General features: G+C 38.5%; 1 protein-coding gene across 1 annotated transcript; it reads right to left on the reverse strand.

The window, feature by feature from the left end:
* Nucleotides 1-809: 809 nt before the first annotated feature.
* On the reverse strand, nt 810-15,756 carry htra3b (HtrA serine peptidase 3b). Its single transcript, XM_020100078.2, has 10 exons — nt 15,204-15,756; nt 9,279-9,378; nt 8,375-8,507; nt 4,035-4,124; nt 2,682-2,876; nt 2,553-2,585; nt 2,253-2,367; nt 2,121-2,178; nt 1,251-1,346; nt 810-1,140 (listed from the first exon to the last, which is right to left on the reverse strand). The coding sequence occupies exons 1-10, from the start codon at nt 15,616-15,618 to the stop codon at nt 972-974; spliced, it is 1,404 nt and encodes a 467-aa protein (XP_019955637.2). The 5' UTR covers nt 15,619-15,756; the 3' UTR covers nt 810-971.
* Nucleotides 15,757-19,241: the final 3,485 nt, after the last annotated feature.

Below are 19,241 nucleotides of genomic sequence, written 5' to 3' on the forward strand. Positions count from 1 at the left end.
GCTTTGTACACTTGTAAAATTCAGCTAATATCTCCTTACGGCCCACTAGTTGTATATTCTGTTTGTGCTCAGAAAAACGATTAAATACACAGCGCTGGTTCTTTATTTGGGAAATAAATAAAGCTAGGGCCCATAGTATGACGCGATCAAGTTCAACATACCTGGGATATGTTTTGTTACACCACTGCACCCGCACATCCTGCAAATGTGGGTTTGAGTTTGGACATCAATTTAATTGTATTTGTTCAAAACACACATCACCTCAGTGCACTTTACATAGTAAGGTTGAGAGAGTACAATATTATAGGGAAACGAATCCAGCTAGAGACCTTTGTTGCATCTCTCAATCAGGTGAAGTTCAGAGGAAATACCAGATTTACCAGATGATGGCAGGGACCTTGCACCCAATACAATATACAGTTCTGAGGAGCAACAGGGAGTGTGTCCTGGTCATGGAACAGTGGATGGGGGGGATTAGCTCTTTACTGATGCATATATTAGTGGAAGCATGGCAGTGCTGTGAATTATACAATGTATACGAACCTGATACCCTTTCTGGAAAAATAAACTGAAAGATCCTAATTATTACATACTGACATTTTTAAGTAGAATTTTTAGACATTTTATTCATCAATTTAACAGTACATGAAAGAACTTTCATTTTCCGCATGTACACCACAAAATGCTGCCCAACAGCTGTTGTTTAGTTATTTTTAAGCTTCATTTAAATCTATGTACTGAGTGAAAAATATACTATCATTGTAAAAGAAGCAAATAGTTAACATTCATTAAATGGGTGTGGTTTACTGCAGGGTACCTGACAGAGGTAGGGGGTGGGCAGTTGTAAAACCTTGATGCCAAAATTGCGTTGTACCATGTTGTCCTAAAGTTCTACCATGCACCATGTTCTTTTAACACAATAGGGCCTTAGCTGTTGGTCGAACTCTGCAGCAGTGCTGCGTCGACACTGTCTACTGCATAATAATGTCAGGTTCGATGTTAAAGAGCAGGTCGTCGTTATCCCTCCTGACTTCCAGTAGCAAGGCTGTCTCCTCCTGCAGTGCCCCCTGCAGGTCAGCTGTTGTCATCAGTGGTCTGCCATTTAGTTTCACAATAATGTCACCATCTCGGATACCACCTCTGGAGTCAGAGACGGATGAAGAGATAGTGATTATTCATTATACTCCAGAAATGACGGATAAACTCTGTACGATATCTATTTGTTTAAAGAATGAATAAATGAAACTTACTTCTGTGCAGGTGAGTGTGGAACGACCTCATGTACATAAATACCACTAGTAACATCAGGGAAATCTGGTTTCTGCTGTTTTAGCTCTTCAGTTAACCTGGAAAACAGACACACACACACACGCACACACGCACACACACACACACACACACACACACACACACACACACACACACACACACACACACTTTATTTCAAACAATTTTACAAGACCTGAAACGGACAGAAATTAATATAATATATTTTCATAAAATACATGTAAATTCTACGACCAACCTAAATGACACCCAACAATCCAACGCGCTCCTCTCTCTAAACAAAAAAAGACTAGACTAAAACAGTAACTCAGAGATTCTACGATACAGAGAATCAAAAAAAATACAAAACTAGTTTGTACAGCAACAGTTCAAATTTTGCTATTTTAAATGTAACTGCCATAGGATGTTGGAAGAGAAAGCAATTAGCTCCTTTACTCAGTTTTACTGATATGTAGTATCCAAAGTATGTAAGCACTAGGATACATGCAAGTTCATTGCATCCCCACAGGTAGGCAGACAGATATTAACCAGTATTATTTACACAACATGATATTTGAAAAGACTTTCGAGGACATACAAGATTATCTATATAAATTCACTATGCTGAGGGGACAGTCCATTGAACAAACCCCAGTTTTCGTCAACACATCATGATATCATCTGGCAAGGCACTGTAGTGGCCAGTCGCATACATGCAAGCACATATCTTACTGGACCTACTTCCTATTGTGAGACTCAAGATGCAGCTGCTGCCGTACGTATGTTACAAACCACTGTTCTGTGTGTTGTGTATTTCCCATTGAAACAAAACTGTCTCCTGAGTTCAGACTTACGCTGGTGTGATTGTCAGCATCCTGATTCCAATGAAACGCTTCTTTATTACACTTACATCTGAAAGAAACTTTAGTCAGTTGATTTATATTTAGAAGGATACTCAAATGTGTAACCATCACTGTCAGACTCACCCTTGTTGTGCTTGTCAAGGGAATCATTAAGAAAGCGAGTGATCCTGTCAGAGGGAATGGCAAATGAGATTCCTGCTGCAACTTTCAGGGTGTTGATGCCAATCACTTCCCCATCCTCAAATACAGGTAGGTAAACACAGACGTCATTAATAACATGAGTTTAAGAACCTGTTCCGGCCAGGGCCAAGCCACTACTAATGCAAATACTACTGTCATGCAATTTGTGTTGTAGGTTTTACAAAAAAAGACAGAGAGAAGTATTTTACTGCATACATGAAATCCTTTCGGTAAAGAACTTACCAAATTGACAAGAGGTCCGCCTGAATTCCCATACTGTGAAGGAAAATAAAAGATTACCGGAACTGTGATGTAAAAACATCATTTTTATATTTTTGAGATGACATGTTTTCTACCATGTTAAAATCTTACATTGATAATAGCATCAGTTTGGATGTAGTCCATGTCAGAGTCCCGCAGGCCCAGCTCCTTGCCATCTCTCTGTGCAGTGCTGACGATGCCAGTGGTGACAGTGTTCTGGAGGGCAAAGGGGCTGCCGATCGCAACCACAAACTCTCCTGGCCTCAGGTCTGCACTGTGTCCCAGAAACAATACGGGCAGCTTCGTCTAGAGGTAAGGAATAAACATATAAAGTGGGCCAGGGTAAGACATCTCTGTAGTAGGGTATAGTGGAAGACAATCAAATGTATTTATTTAGCGTCATATCATAAAAAGTTATTTCGAGGCAGGTCTGCTCTGTATACACTTTTAAGGGACCAAACATTCCCTCGTGAGCACTTTGCAACAGTAGCAAGAATAAAGTCTCTTTCGACAGGAAAAAACAATTAGTGGTGAGAAGAAGTGAGATATTGAATGAAGTCTGAATATATGGAATGAAGTCTGACGAATATATTCAGACTTCATTCAATATATTCAATATATTCATATTTCATTCCATATATTCAGACTTCATTCAATGTATTCAAGGTTTCATTCCATATATTCAGACTTCATTCAATATATTCAAGGTTTCATTCCATGTATTCAAGGTTCATTCCATATATTCAAAGTTTCATTCCATATATTCAAGGTTCATTCCATATAAACAAAGGTTTAATTTCCTGAACGGCATGCCATACATAATATATATATTTTCTTAGGTAAGAACAGATCCTGCACACACTGAAGAGCATTCTTACGCACACTTGACAACTGAAAGGCTTCTGTAAAATCTGTAATCATTGTAATCAGTTATTTAGTTTTTTACTTTTAACTTTTGGTTGTATGATAAGATTTAAATCACCATGGTATTTTATCATTTTTATCTGAAAGGAAGAACATTTTTTTAAATGCTTGAAATGTTGGAAAGGAGAACACGCACACACAGACTAAATATAGACTGCAAAAGATAACACTTTTCAAACACATGAACATGTTGCCGAGGAGAATGATTAGTCACAATGATAGTCACCCATCTTTAGGTTTTACACACTACATGTTAAAAGTGTCACAGGTTCCATAGTTTTACAGTTTTAAATTCAAATGTTCAAGTGTAGCCTTAATTCTGAAAATCAAGTTTAATTCAGTTATAAAGTGCAAGTGTGTTCAGAAAAACAGCAGAGTCACGTCAGAGTGACAGAAGAAAGAAAAAGAAAGGGAGAGCAGTGCAGAGTGCTACTCTTATAAAACCTATTCAGTAAACAATGTACAGACACTGAGCCAACACACGTCTCTTCTTATTTAATATTTAAACTATTTCCTGCCTGACAAATGATGTGAACTCACCTGTGAGTTGATTTTGATGGTAGCAATGTCCGACTTCTTGTCTATGTCTTTGATGCTGGCTTCGTATATATCACCATTATGCATCTGAACCTTCAGGAAAGAATGGGAGAGTTGCATTCAAGAAAATTACAGATTAATAATACATCACAGTATAGCATTTTGCTTGATCTATTTCTACAATATCAACCTTGTATGAGCTTGGTGTAGTCATGGCACGTAAGCTCAATTGCGCCCCAAAAATAGTTTTAGCATTTTTGATTAGCTAGGGGTGCTCGATAATTCACAATGCAAATGTATCCAAAATTAAGTAACAGGATATCTGTGTGGGGTGTTGACCACTGGTGTGACAAAATGGCTTGAGGGTGCCCGCTTGAAAACTTCAAGGATGTAAGATGAAGGAGGTTTTGAATTTCTGTAGTCCCTCAATAACAACTTCCTGTTTCATGGCGATGTGTAACAAGGGCAGTTGCATCTCATAAAAACCTCAAAGTTTTAACTATTTTCTGACCTTGGTTGAGGTGGATGTGATGTATCCACTCTGAAAATAACATGAGGTATGCCATGCCTTAGTTTAGTTCATGTTTAGGTTTGTGTGTTTTGAGCACTCTAAAGTTAAACTTCACTCATGTCTAGTCTCGTCGTGCACTTCCCTTTTTATTTTGTATTCACCTTTTCCCTCTTGTTTAAGACCCTGACTTCCTCCCTTTGTGCAATTTTCCTGCCTTTGTGATTGGTTTCACCTGTTTTCCCCTTCCTCATGTATAAATGGTCCTCATCTCCCTTTGTCCTGTACCAGTTCGTCTTGTTCTGTCCGTGAGTGCTTATCGGCATATCGCTGTCAGGTCAAGTCAAGTTTATGGTCTTTTTTGGTTCTCAGTTTTGTGAGTGTTTATTTGTTACTTTTCATATCCTCCTAGAGAGCGCTTTTTGTTTGTGCATCTTTTCAAGAAGTAAACCTTTGCTATATTCACTACTGCCACAGAGTCGTGCACCAGCTTCGTGACTGAGGTCGTGACAGTGTTGTCTTTATCTAGATATAGTTATATAGATGTTTCTGACTAAAATGTGATGGTTGGAGCATATACTTCTTGATAGCAGAGAAATAATCTCTTAGTAGCAGTAAATATTATTATTTTAAATAAATTCAGTTCAAGGTAAGATCAAGTCAAGTTTAGGTCAAGCTGTATCATATGCAGTTGTCAATACGACACTGATGTGATCCCATTGTAAAGTAACAGTTTAGCATTTTGGGAAACACACAAACACTTACTGAGAGACAGAGTAACACCTATAAACACCTCTAAAGCTCATTGTTAATATGCCATCACTTTAATCTGTACACAAACAGAAATTTAAAAAATTGTTTTGTTTTGGACTGTGTGCATCGTCTTTACACTGTTCACTGAGATGGTACGGTAAGGATGCCAAAATAAGCGATACTTCAATACCTTTTCGATTCACTCGTTTAAAACAGTTCATCTCTGTCACACACAATTGAAGCATTAGCAGATATCATTAACATTAACTAAGTATCTAAGTAGCCTTCTTAGTATCATTGCTTCCACTGAGAAACTGTTGGGTGTTCTTTCCCTAATAAATGAACATATTCACAAACCAATAAGCTTCAAGTTGTATCAGTTTTCACCAAATTGTTGATCCTATCTGTTCTATTTTATGTATTTTTATACATGATTGTAATTTTGTCTTTTCTATTATTATTTATATATTCATATTTTTTAATTTTTCACTCATTTGTTTTCTACAAAATCTATAAAATAGATGTTGATAGTTGTTACTCGATAGTTAAAGTAAAGTTGCTTCAATACTTGTAGTGAAATTTCATTGAAAGGTTTTGACCACAGAAGAGGCTAGGTAAGTTATAACCATTGTTTTCTTATCTAGGATTTGTTCTTATGTAAGAACAGAATCGCACATTGAAGACCACTCACGCACACTTGACGACTGAAATGTTAGTTATTGTGTTTTTTTTTACTTCTAATTCAACAGTTGCTTTATCAGATTTAAATTACCATGATATTTTACCATTTTTATATTAAAAAAAGACTGACAAGTTTCACTGCACATGGAAATGTTGAAGAGGAGAACACACAGAATATTTGGCCTATACTGCAAAAGTTTTTAAACAGTTTGACATGTTTAAGAGGAGATTATTGAGTCACCCATCTTTAGGTTTTCAATATTAAATGTGTGACATGTCCAAGTGTAGCCTGTTAATTCTGAAAAATAGGACGCACAGTTTATGGTTTAAAGGTCCAGTGTGTAAGATTTAGGTGAAAGGGAACTATTGGTGGAAATTTAATGTAGAATAATCCTCATGGTGTTTTCACTAGTTCGTTTCATCTAAATTGAATGAATCGTAGTTTTCTTTACCTCAGAAAATACCCTTTATATTTAAATACTTTATATTTACATGGAGGGGGTCCTCTCTACGGAGGCCGCCATGTTTTTTACATTAGTCCAGACTGGATAAACTAAACACCTTTTGAGTTTTTATGACAACTGAAGCTACCACAGGTTCTTTTTCATGTTTGAAAGGAGAGGGTGAGGTGAGGGGTGTTCAGCTGCAACATGCAACTTCAACACTAGATATAAAATTTTACAAACTGTGCCATTAATTCTGGTGCGGCGTCTTCTTGATATCATAGTTTAAACATTCCTGGCTTCTTGAGTTCTCTTCAGTTTCTGTGATATGTCTGCTTGCACCATAGACTGTATGGTGCGCCCACAGCACGGCAGTCTCAAGTCCTTTTATTGGCATGACAGGGCGTTAACCTTTGCTAATTGGGAATTTACAGGCATGTGCTTTCACTTTACAAAGACATGCCATTCATCAATATAAGACCACAGGTGCAAACAATTCTGCAGTTTAAGAACATACTGTATCCTGCTGAATCTGACGAGAAGTTTTCTAAAAAACTAATTTAAGAAAATTCTGTCGAAGATATTGGTGAATGAGGTCCATTTAAGGTAAGATTTAGGTGAAAGGGAACTATTGGCAGAAATTAAATGTAGAATAATCCACATGATGTTTTCACTAGTTCATTTCATCAAAATTGTATGAATTGTAGTTTTCTTTACCCCAGAAAAGGCCCTTTATATCTAAATACTTTATATTTACATTGAGGGGGTCCTCTCTACGGAGGCCGCCATGTTTTTTACAGTAGTCCAGACTGGACAAACTAAACACCTTTTGAGTTTTTATGACAACTGAAGTCTACCTAGGTTTCTTTTTCATGTTTAGAAGGGGAGGGTGAGGTGAGTCGGTGGTCAGCTGCAACATGCAATTTCAACACTAGATATCACAAAATTCTACACACTGTACCTTTAAGACCAGGGTCCTATAGGTTTTTACTTCTAATCTCAGACAAAACTGAAGGAATCATATTAGTCCTGTTTTAACGTATCTGCGTTGGCTCCCTGTAAAATGAAGAATCAAATGCAAAATCAATATATTCTCCCAAACAATTGTAAATGGTTTGTATTTATATAGAGCTTTTCGAGTCTTGATGAACACTCAAAGCGCTTTACAGAACAGTGTCATTCACCAGGCACCAGTGCACATATGACCGTTGCTGTCTTATCTACGGGTTTACTAGAGGTGAGTCAGGGAGTTCAAGCATAACATCTCCAGCCCTATGACACAATAGTCCACATCCAAGCCACGGAGGAGGCCTGTGACCCAACTGATACAGTGTCTCTACAATGATGGATTCAACATTCAAGCTAAATCTTCCCATGCTCTCAGAGCGGATATGGCCTGCGATGTCCCATGGCCAGTTCCAGCTAGGCCTAATTTATGCTTTTTCTGCCCTCACAAATGTTTTTGCTTTGTTTACAGCAGTATTTAGTATATATTCAATTTATGCATGATATGTTTTATTCTGATCAGTATCAGTGGAGAGGTCTTGTGTTGTGTTTTGTAAATATATTTGTGTACTACTATGACAATAATTTTTGAAAAAATATTAAAGAGAAAAAAAAGCGAAAAGTATTTTAGATTGAGCAGTGGAGCAAGTCACTGATTAAATCATCATCGAAACATATTCATTAGGTTCTGCTCCTTGAGTGTGTGGTTGTTTTGACAAAATGAGTCATCAAGCAATCATAAGAAAACTGCATTTGTGGAAAATATTTTCATACCATATATGATTATGATCATCTCCAAAAGTGAAACATCTGGAGTTACCCCTAGCTTGTGTCGGAGGGTTTGGTCAAACACACACACGCACACACACGTGTAGGGGAGGAAAGCAATACCCTGCTTATGCTGCATTGCACATGGAAATAAAGGATCCCAGTAGAAAAACTGGATTTTGTACCTTGAGATTTTGTTGACCGGATACTGGAGTAGTGCTGGAGACTACGTGGGCATTAGTAACAATAAGTCCATTGTCTGACATCACAAATCCAGATCCACTAGACAGAGGGATGTTGCGACCAAAGAGAGGGTGCCTGGTGTGAGGAAATCATCAGTAAGTTTAGTTGAACTGGAATCGAGAGCTGATTTCTGATCATCTAGACCTGCTATCTTTGACCTGCTTCTATATCAAGGCTTGAGATAAAAGTAGGGCTTGTGTTTATATATTTTAACCTGCTGAGAGAATAATTTGTTAGTTCAAGGAAGTATTTCAAGTAATCTACCCAAGTCAGTTTGAAATATGATTGAACATGAGATAAAGATTTTTCTATCCATTTTTGTCATCTTCGTTCAAATTGGACTGACTGAAAAGCTCTTGAAAAGAACCTAAGCAGACATGGTTGAGCGATTCTTTAATACAGCACCAATAAGAACGTACTGTCACCTTAAGATCTATTATTTTGTCTGTTGTACGCTGGAGCTGATCACACAATACAGCTTTTGTAAAAGGCATATGTATCTGCATTTAATATGAGACGACTTCACTACTCCAACCACACTATTACTCTATAATGTAATGAAGAGCTTTATAAAACTTTGGCATTTGCAGTAACTATGAAAGTGTTCGAAAAAAGTTTTTTCTACATTAATATGGACATGGCTTGTATGAGTGGGCGCAACTTAAATAAGCCATGGTATCCAAATAATAGACATAGCATATTGTATGGCATCCTTTTAAAAAGAAATTTTCTAAACCTAAAGCAGTTGTTTTTCATGAATTCTAAAAGTTGTCATTTTAATGTCACATGTTCCACAAAGACATAATCACTGCACCACACAAACGCACACAAACGAACAGTGAATACCTGAGAAAGAGCTCGATGTGGACCACAGCAGGAGCGATTTTCTCCACTACGTCAGCTATGAAGTTGAACTTGTAACGAGGACTGGAAGCATATGAAGGACCTATACTAGCAAGAAGAATCATACAATTTAATAATCAGTCAATGTGAGCTTTGGGCGACTGTGGCTCAGGGGATAGATTGGTTGTCCTCTAACCAGCAGGTTGGTGGCTTGATCCTAGTCTTCCACACTTGTGCATGCCTTGGGCAATATACTGAACCCCCTGATTGTCCCACATTGTTCCTTCTCATAGAAAAAGTTCTGCATAGATGCACTGTGTGAATAGAAAGAAATGTACTGTAAAGCTTTGAGTCATCAAGTCTAGTATAGCCATTACATTTTTTATGGTTAACCTTATGACACTAAAGGGCACGTTACAGATCCACATTAGTATGCACCGCATGGACTAGACATAAATATTCGTACATTCCCTGGGGAAAACTGAGTGCATGAAGGGTGCACAGAGAGTGCACAGATATTGCCAACTCATTAGGCCAAAGCTAGCAATAACACTGTCTACAGAAACAAGTGTTTCAAGTCTGCATCATCTACCCGTGTGTGCTGGCTAGCCTCCAAAACCCACACGACAGGCAGTGATAGCTACACTATTATATCCATGTAACCACATTAAATGTGGAAAAACCCTTTTCTTTGTCAACCAGGTCAAGCAAGAATATTGCTCCCCTCCCTCCCCCCATTGTTGCTACAAAAAATGACATTCATGGTGTGCCAATTCAACTGTATTTTCCTGAGACATTCATGTCCCAGCACCACAATCATCCATTTTTCAGCACAAAGAGGTCTGGCTGCAGCATAATGTCTTTGTAACAGTAACTTTCATTTTACATTTGGTACACACTCTTTGATGAGTGTAATGTATTACAATTGTATCATTATATAATTGTTAGTTTGTTTATATTAGTTTGTTTCAGAGGGTAAGAATGAAGAGTAATTTAATGTTGTGTGAAGAAATCACTGTTAAAGCTGGGACTGTGTCCAGCTCAGTTTCAGGCTTGCTACTTCTGATCCATATTACTCTTTGATAATTTCTCTCTAATTTCTTTCCCCTTTCTGGGGTTTCTCGTTATCTGTCCTTTGTAATCTGCTTACTAGATTTGCATACACAGTTCCTGAGTCTTTATCTTTAAACGAATATTTACCACAGGTTCCTCAATGTCTGTTTAGTGACATTGCATTTTCTGTATGTTCTAGAGATATCAGTTGTATCTCTGAACATAGTAACAGTAAGGAAAGCATATTGCTGCCACACTGGACACTTAGTATGTTATAACCAAGTGGCATAGAAATGAATACCGGGGCAGTCAAGTGGAAAAAGAGGCCCTTGATGTGCTTTAAACCTAGATGCTAATATCTGCATGGATTCAACAATGTGAAACACACTGAAAGACTTCCCTCCTGTCGAGGCAGTGCTGCTCATTGTGGGAACTGTTGGGTTTCTCTATATTATTACGATTTTAAGGTCTTGACCTTCTATGTAAAGTGCCTTGAGGTAATGTATATTATGATTTGGATCTATACAAATAAAATTGAATTGAATTGAATAATGTACAACATTAAATTTGATTAAAACAAAACTCACGTTATAACGTAAATCCTATGTTAAAATGTAAAACGTTTAATGTCATAAACTGATATTGTCAGTAAGCGATCATCCCCAGGTAACCTGCCAATTCTGCCATTCACTTGCAGCCTTCCCCTATGAGAGAGAGGGTTGCATTTGCAAACAGCGAAATTGTGGTTGCAAGTAAACAACATAATGCTGCTAAATCATGGAAGCTCTCTTTACCATCTGTCAGTATTTGGTTAGTTCTCATCACATAACTTCTTCTTTTCTACTTCTTCTTCTGGTGTTGTCAAATTAATCAGTATGTTTTCTCCATCTACATGTGCTCTGTCTATTTAAATGGGTATTGAACTTTTAGGGCCACTAGGTAGTTGTTCTCACACTGATGTAACCTCATGTATGTGTGTATTCTTCACACCATAACGGTACAGTCGTTTAACTTCAAAAGCGCAAGATGGCAGCACACATCCACATCATCCATCTTTATATACAATCTAAAATACAGATGAATGTGCATCAATTAACAAATAAAGCTTGCAGCAAAAAAATGTATGCTTTTACTTCGAAGGCTAAATTGTTTTAGGGGATAGAAAATTCACTGCCCGCTTCCTTCAGACATAATAAAACAACACAAAAAACATAACATGCCTCCCTACTGCTCGTGTGATGTCATCTAAGTGTCTGCAAGCCCTGACGTTAATATTCGACTCCAAACTGGTCATTTACACCGTGTTTTAAGCCTAAGCTCTTATCTTCCAATGAGGTGCATTCACAAACTCTCGCATGTGAACACGTTGGTGTGCCACGTGCGGCTACGTCTAGTAGCTTCCAGTAACAGATGTTCAGGCCTAACAGAGTGTAAATGACCTTGTTTAAATTCAAATATTCAAGCAGTATACAGGCATGTAATGCTTCTTCTGTTGTTTTAGTGAATTTTCATTTTTCGTTGAACTATCCCTTTAAGAGTAAGTGATACTATTAAGAACACATCACACATGCACAGACGATCATGTCTGGAGCTTCACATCCTTATAGGCGTGGTTAATAAAAACACAAGAGTGACTAACTTACAAGACCCAACTTCCACATTTACTTCAGTAAATCTGTCATCCTCCCAATTAAGATGACTATCAGTAAGCTTGAAGGAAAATAATCTTAGAAAACATTATTTAAATCCATTTGTTGTCAAAGCAAATGCAACGGAGCATTAAATATTTTGCTCTGTATTTATGTCCAAATGAGTACAGCGAAGGTTTCTGCATGGATGTTGGAAGTAAAGTAAAAAAACAAACGTATTATTTGGATTCTCCACATGCTTTACCATTGACTACAAATCCTAGAGACAGTGTCTCTAGGGAATAATACATTTGAACTTTCTTCCACTAGTAGGTATCAAGTAGATGAAATTCAAAAGGTAATTGAGATTAGAATTTTTTTCAAACCTTATGTGAAGTTGCCAAGTACATAAAGCTTAACCTATATATCAGCTTCGGAGAATGGATCATTTGTTACTGAAATATGCTGAAATAAAAAAATTATTCATAGGATTAGGCTTTGGCCTAGAAATGTTCCACAGATGGAGCAACGCCTGTGAGCTAGTTCAGGCAGCCAAGTCAAGCTGCGCTGCTCCAATCATGTGACATGCACCACGTGACATGCCTCACTCTCCACAATCATCTATAATACACGCCCACTCTTAAGGCAGTCTATTTGACCGGAGAACATTTCCCATCACCCCCTTTGCTTGCCCCGCTGCTGTGGCAGTATTGCCGCCAGTTGCTTCAGCCCCTCCAACACCCCCGCATCCACCTGTAGGCTCTGACAGGGGGGGTTACAAGTATTTGATTATCACTCCCATTACATCCATGTAATCATATCTGGGGGAGGGATTAAGTCGGAGCCTAGACGCCAAACACAAACCTGTTGTACTGTTGCAATAAACGTTTGAAAGTAAGTTATAAGTTGAACTACCTTCAGTGACAGTGTGAGTACAACTGAAGATGATGCGCAAAGCTAACGGACTGTTGCTGAAGCAAAACAGGATAGTCATCTGATGAGGGACGAGTCATGAGGGACATCTAGGTGTTGAGAAATGTAAAAGAAGGGCGAGGGATACGATTTCTGGCCCGGACTCAACATAGACATTGATAAACTGACAAGCAGATGTGACACATGTCAGAAACACAGGAGCAAGCAAAACCAAAGAGGCTGTGATGGTAACTGATGTTAGGCATTAGGTAGGCATAGACTTGTTCTACCTTAAAGGAAAGGATTATTTAGTAGTGATTGACTAACACTCACATTTCCCTGAAACAGATTCAAAGTCAGGTGGCAGACGTCAAGACCAGGGTGATGTGAGAAATGGAAGCAACAGCACGGAAGGTAATTAAGTTATTATATTTATTTGACACTAAAACAAATCAGATATTGCATGATCTTGAATGGATATAAAATGAAAAATTTGTTTTTTCCCCGCTGTATTCTTCTCTCTGCTCTAGGAGAGAAGCCCCATTGACCCAGAGCATTAATCTACCCAGTGCCACTCTGAAGAATGCAAAGAAATCCCTGGACAGTTTTTTTTCAAGACGTGCCCAGTCCCTGCCTCATTTTTTGTGCAACTGGTGCAAACTGTTGAAGCCGAACTCTACAGCTAGTTACTGTCCCCCATCAGTGACAATGAGGCGGTGGAAACTCCACCAGGTCGGCTTCCCCCATAGCTGAGTAAACAGGCCGGGAAGTGTCTCTGTATACTTGCAACTAGTTCACCCTCAGAGATACTTTTTAGTACATCAGGAAATGTTGTGACATGCCAACGCACATGTTTAAAACCTAGCTAAGAAGTTTCTAAAATAAATCAATATTTGTTTTGTCAGTGTCTGCATAGGCTGGCAGCAAACCCAATTCAGAAATACATTAACACAGTATACTTAAGTATTTGTTTATTTATCGCAAGCCATATCGCCATTGCAATATTCAACAACTTTATCTCATATCGCATGTTTTCCTAACATTGTGCAGCCCTTAGGTTATGTCCACAAGCCTTACTAGTTTGGTAAATTGACTGTATATTTACCAACCACTCAAAATGCTTTACAGTACATTTCACATTCATACACAACCAGCAATTTTGAACTTAGACCATAAAAAAGTCATAGAGCAGGTTATTAAGGAAGGGGCACAGGGCTCAACTTTCTACTGGTGATTTAAAATCATATTGAGGGAAAACAGGATTCGTTGACCCCAACAGTAGGCAGAGGTTATTTTTTCTACCTTACAAACTGCATTTGAGAAAACAATCTCACTAAATGTTCATTTTATCACATGATCATCATCAGCACCTCGGCCAATGTGCATTGGCCATCCATGAAAAGTGATGGCATGCACAATGCACTATCTTCTAACCATGCATCTGTACCCTCTGACTTGGTACAAGGGTTATCTGTGGAAAGTGGTGTTTCAGAGACCGATCAGATAGTGAAGATATCCAGGACACATCGGAATAACACTCACACACAGCATTTCTTCAACTATAAAGGTATTTTACAAATGTGCAAGTTATCCCTATGTGCACTTCTTTCATATTTTTTCACACTTGCAAATATTGAAACGTGTGACATTATAAGTGGAAAACATTAGTAACCTTTATTTGACTGAACTGCCGATGATGCAAGAAGGTATTTTAGAATTAAGGCTACCATGAATGCAAGTTTATTTCATGTGCAATATTTATATTCAATATAGGTGTGTGTGCAATACTTTCTGAATTGTTACATCCCAATGTATATTCTCCACTCTCACATGCAATAATCACTGTGAATTTTCCAGAATAGAAACATTTTTCTTTATATATATCTATATATATATAGATATATATATATAAATATACGTGAGTATATTTTTATTCTTATTTTTATTTCTATATTTTTATTTGTCTCTATCTTAATGCCCCTCTGCTGCTGTAATGTTGAAATTTCCAAAGTGTGGGATGCATAAAGTCTATCTTATCTTATCTTATCTTAAGTATATAAAGAAAAGATAACTGTGACTGAAAAATGCTTCAAAATGTATTATATACAAACAACTATTTAAGTTTTGACTGTTTATGTTTTTTCATCTTCTTTTTAATTCTTCTTTTTATCTTTTTTTTATCAGATGCCCTATACACACTGGCACTAATTCTAACTTTCGGTATCAAAGAAAAGTAAAAGAAAGCTGAGAAGGTCAGTGGGTTTGTATTGGACAAAGCTTTGTTTCTTAATTGTGTCCTGCACTTCTTACAGACCATAGATGACCAAAATCGTACCTATGCTGGTCTCACACGCTCCTTGCTGGACTTGGGTGATGTCAGAGAGTCCCTGCTGCAGGGCCTTCCTGCTGGTCGTCCTCAGATGGCAAACATTAACGTAGGTTTTCCCGTCGCTGCCGCAAACTACGTGGTTTAACTTGCACTGACAGAATCCTTTGGAGAGTCGCCTGCCCGCCTGATGTTTGCACTCTAGACCGTCCCCGCACGGCAGATCGTCCCTGCGGCCGCACGGCTCTCCTTCCCCCTGGGCGCACACCAGGCAGCAGCTGCAGCGGTCCGGCACATAGCCGTTCGGGCAGCTGGGGCCCGGACAGGTATTCACATCGCATCGTGTTGGACATGTTGTATTCGGCTCCACGCCGGCTGACTGCTTGAGGAAAAGGAACACAGCTGTATACACGAGGATCAGCATTTTAAACGCAGGAAGCGGGGCTGATACTAATACTTTAAAACTAAAGAGAACAGGAGATGATTTACTAAGTTATGATCATTGGATCCGCACTGATCATACTTTTTTTTGTGTAAATAGAGAACAGTTGTCTCCTAAATACTGCAAAAAGACGAGAATATTTGATCCTAATCTCGGAATCTGAACGGTGACATTTATCCCTACGCGCAATTACGCGTCCAGGTACGAAGCATTTGTCCAGTTGCGGGTTGAGAGTTACAGCTGGAGTTAGAAAAGATTTCCGAGATTTCTCAGCTCAGTTTGAGGACATTTCCAGTCTGGAAGTAACAGACCGGCGGGACAGAGAGGGAGGAGATGTGGGGAGCAGCTCCCTCCTGGAGGCGTGGCGAGGAAGATTCAACTCAGAGGATGGGAACGTGTTGTTGTCCTGCATGACCTCAGAGTCACACTGACACACTTCCTACCTCTCCATTAATGCACCAGCCTGGGTCAATGTGTGGGCTTTTCGTAATTCATTTTCATTAAAATTGCATTCATGTTTTATATTATTTTATTGACAGACTTGAAAATCTAAATTTTCACAGTGGTGATATTCTTAATCCTCAATACAGGACAGAGGGGTATACAAACTCAAAAGATTCTGCGGACAGAGGCGTCCATAGCGTTGTTGAAGGATCAGTGTGAAAGAGGTTAAGGGATCTATTGGCAGAAGTTGTATATAAAATAATACTAGAGATAGTGTGTTTCATCTAAATTATTATTATTAGATTTATGTTTTCTTTACCCTAGAATGGGTCCTTTATATTTAAATACTTGAAAAACTAAATGACACTAAATCATACACACGGAACCTTTAATGAAGTGTCAAGTTAGCATTGATTGCATGATACTATACTTTATTGTATTGATACGATACTAATCCCATCAGAGAAGTTAGTAATACGTACTAAAGTCTAAACATACTTGACCTAGCCTAACCCATCTCACTCAAATGAGACTATTTGACTATTAAATGAGACTATTATTTCCTAAAATACTGAATTAATCGTAAGTCTTAGCAACAGTGTCACACTAAAATAAAAAAGATTCAGCTCACAGAGAAGTAGCTTTGGCCTGTTTGAAGAGCAGCAAGAAAACAACAGGGGAAATTGTTTTTGCAATTGAGAGAACATAGAAACCTCATGAACATTGGCCTCCAACCACTTACTTGTGCCAGCAATATCCTGCTCATCAGACATTTTACTCTCTTTCACATCCCCTCATATCTTCTGGTAAATGAAGACCACAGCTGCTTGCCACCTGATTGCTGATGTACACTTGTTCTGCAAATACCAAGTCTCTGTTCTTATTCCAAATAAAAATTGTCTAGTTGTCAAGATACTGTTATTGTTGTTGTCCTGGACTTTCAAGAGAGAATAGACCTTACACAGATAAGAATAAGAATGTCTTTATTGTCATTGAACAGGGTGTACAATGAAATTATAGTGCCACTCCCTCACAGTGCAACAAATACGTATAAAAATACTAAAAAGTACAAAAATACGTTATTTGAAATAGTGGAAAATGAGAACATTTACAAATATACATGTAACTATATTCAAGTAGCTGTATTGCACAGTGCATGGGTGGTAATTGGACATGAATGAGTATTGCACAGCAGTGATTCTGGCACAGTATGAGTAATACATATATTGCACAGTGGATGATGAGTATTGCTTGAGTATTGGTTGAGATGGCCTCAACCTTTGCCACAATCTCTGAGCCACTGGGGTGCTTTTGTGTATTCGTGGATTCAGTTTTTTTTCTAGAACAAATCCCAGGCAAGAAAACATTGGTAAATGTCAGAGCCCTCGTAACAGTTGATGAATGAGGCGAGTGAAACATTTCGTTCTCGTACATCTAGATGATATACATGTGTTTTTGAGGGACAATTGAAGCATTGTAGGTTTTTGCTATAGTCAAAGCTGTAAAATGTAAATTCAATGTCCCCATGTCAGTGTTCAGCTTGGTTTCATTGTGAGGTGAAGAGCCAAGAGGCAGCTAAGCCCCCTGAATCATGATGCTCCGCAAGCGACACTCAACTCTGCAGTGCTGCTTTTTTCCCCATTTCTTTCCAAAACAATGAAATCATTCATTCTTTGCTGCGGACTGGGGGTTTGAGGACATGCTTTCATTCCTGTCCCCTTGTAAGGGCAATTTAAGACGACCAGACCAGGCAGCCCCACTCCATTCCAAAGATCCTGCTTTTCCTCAGAAGATTCCGACTTTAGTGGTTTGAGAGATACATGTTTATCTTTTACAATAATGTTTTTTTGCCGTGTCATAATACATTTTTTCCCCATGATTAAATTTGCCTTTCTCCAGAAAACATTATTATTAAAATGTCTTACTTCCAAGTCACTAACTTTCTTACGCACCCATGTTTTGTCCATTGACAGTTTCACAATATTTATTTGAGGTCCATACTTGGGTATCTTTGCATATTGTTATGTTCAAAATACACATCATTTGTCTCATGTTAAGAAGGGATTGAGTGTGCACTTAATGAAATTTGGACCCTGATTCATAAGACCCTCTGTGAGAATACCAACAGTAATGAAAAAATTAAGCATGCCTGTGGGTAATTGTTTGGCTGTTACTTGTCAGAGTAGGAGTCTGGATACTTAGAGGCATAAACCATTTTGACAAAGGCCAACAGGAACTTGTTACCTGCCAGAGTCCTTTGTACAGGGCCAATGATATCTACTCATGATCTCCACAGTGCCTAAAGGGAGCAGAAGTTGCCAGGAAGTGAAATTAGGCTTGTAGAATGCTGTATGCTACTCTGCAGTATTTTTATACCCAATATCAATAAGCTGCAACAAAATATACTGATTAGAATACCTTTAATACCAGATATGCACTATTGGTACGAGTACCCATCCCTTACAACTATCATACTATACTAAAATAATATGTTTAGGATAATCACTTTGCGCTATGCTCTCAACAAGGCTGCCAGTTTTGCCCCTCCTTTTGCCCCAGTCTGTAAGCAGTAGATGAAATGGTTTGGCTATAAATAAATGTGTATACATATATTCAGTTTCAGTTTATTCCATGGTTTTTAATACCTGGTAGTAGTCAGTGTGGCCGCTGAGGTTGTACACATGTGCAAATTGTGATCCGAAATTTTCCACACTTAACGTCCTATGTACCAGGAATGCGCTGCAGCAATTCTCACACTGGGGGGGGGGGGGGGGGGGGTCAGAGTCTTTAATGCTCCTATTCAGACTTCACTCTCCACATCTGTTACAGTTCTATCAGCTGCTGCCACTTCTTGATCTTCTCCCGCTCCTTATTCCTGATGTTACTGTCAGCTGCCATATCTATCGCTACTGACATCCTCTGCTCCATCTTTTACTCTCAATCTGAATTTGACATCCCACAGAATCTCAGCACTGTTGTTAGCTCCATTGGGGTTTAACTTAAGACTGGTGGGACTTAATGTTGATGGCTTGGATCGTATTCCTTCCATTGAACTGGCTTCTCAGCAGTCGTCTTACCCTCTGGAGGTATTTGGTTGTGGCTGATCTCCTTGTCCTGGACCTGTAGACCTCAGTGCATGTCTGAAAGCAGCTTATGTCTGT

This window comes from Paralichthys olivaceus, chromosome 22, assembly GCF_024713975.1.
Source record: "Paralichthys olivaceus isolate ysfri-2021 chromosome 22, ASM2471397v2, whole genome shotgun sequence".
NCBI lineage: Eukaryota > Metazoa > Chordata > Actinopteri > Pleuronectiformes > Paralichthyidae > Paralichthys > Paralichthys olivaceus.

Coding starts and splice junctions, on each gene's coding strand:
- htra3b (XM_020100078.2), bottom strand. CDS start 15,618: ATGCTGATCCTCGTGTATACAGCTGTGTTCCTTTTCCTCAAGCAGTCA. Junction 2,586..2,681: donor AAACTGATGCTATTATCAAT/GTAAGATTTTAA, acceptor TTTCCTTCACAG/TATGGGAATTCAGGCGGACC. Junction 1,347..2,120: donor ATGCTGACAATCACACCAGC/GTAAGTCTGAAC, acceptor TCTGTTTTCCAG/GTTAACTGAAGAGCTAAAAC.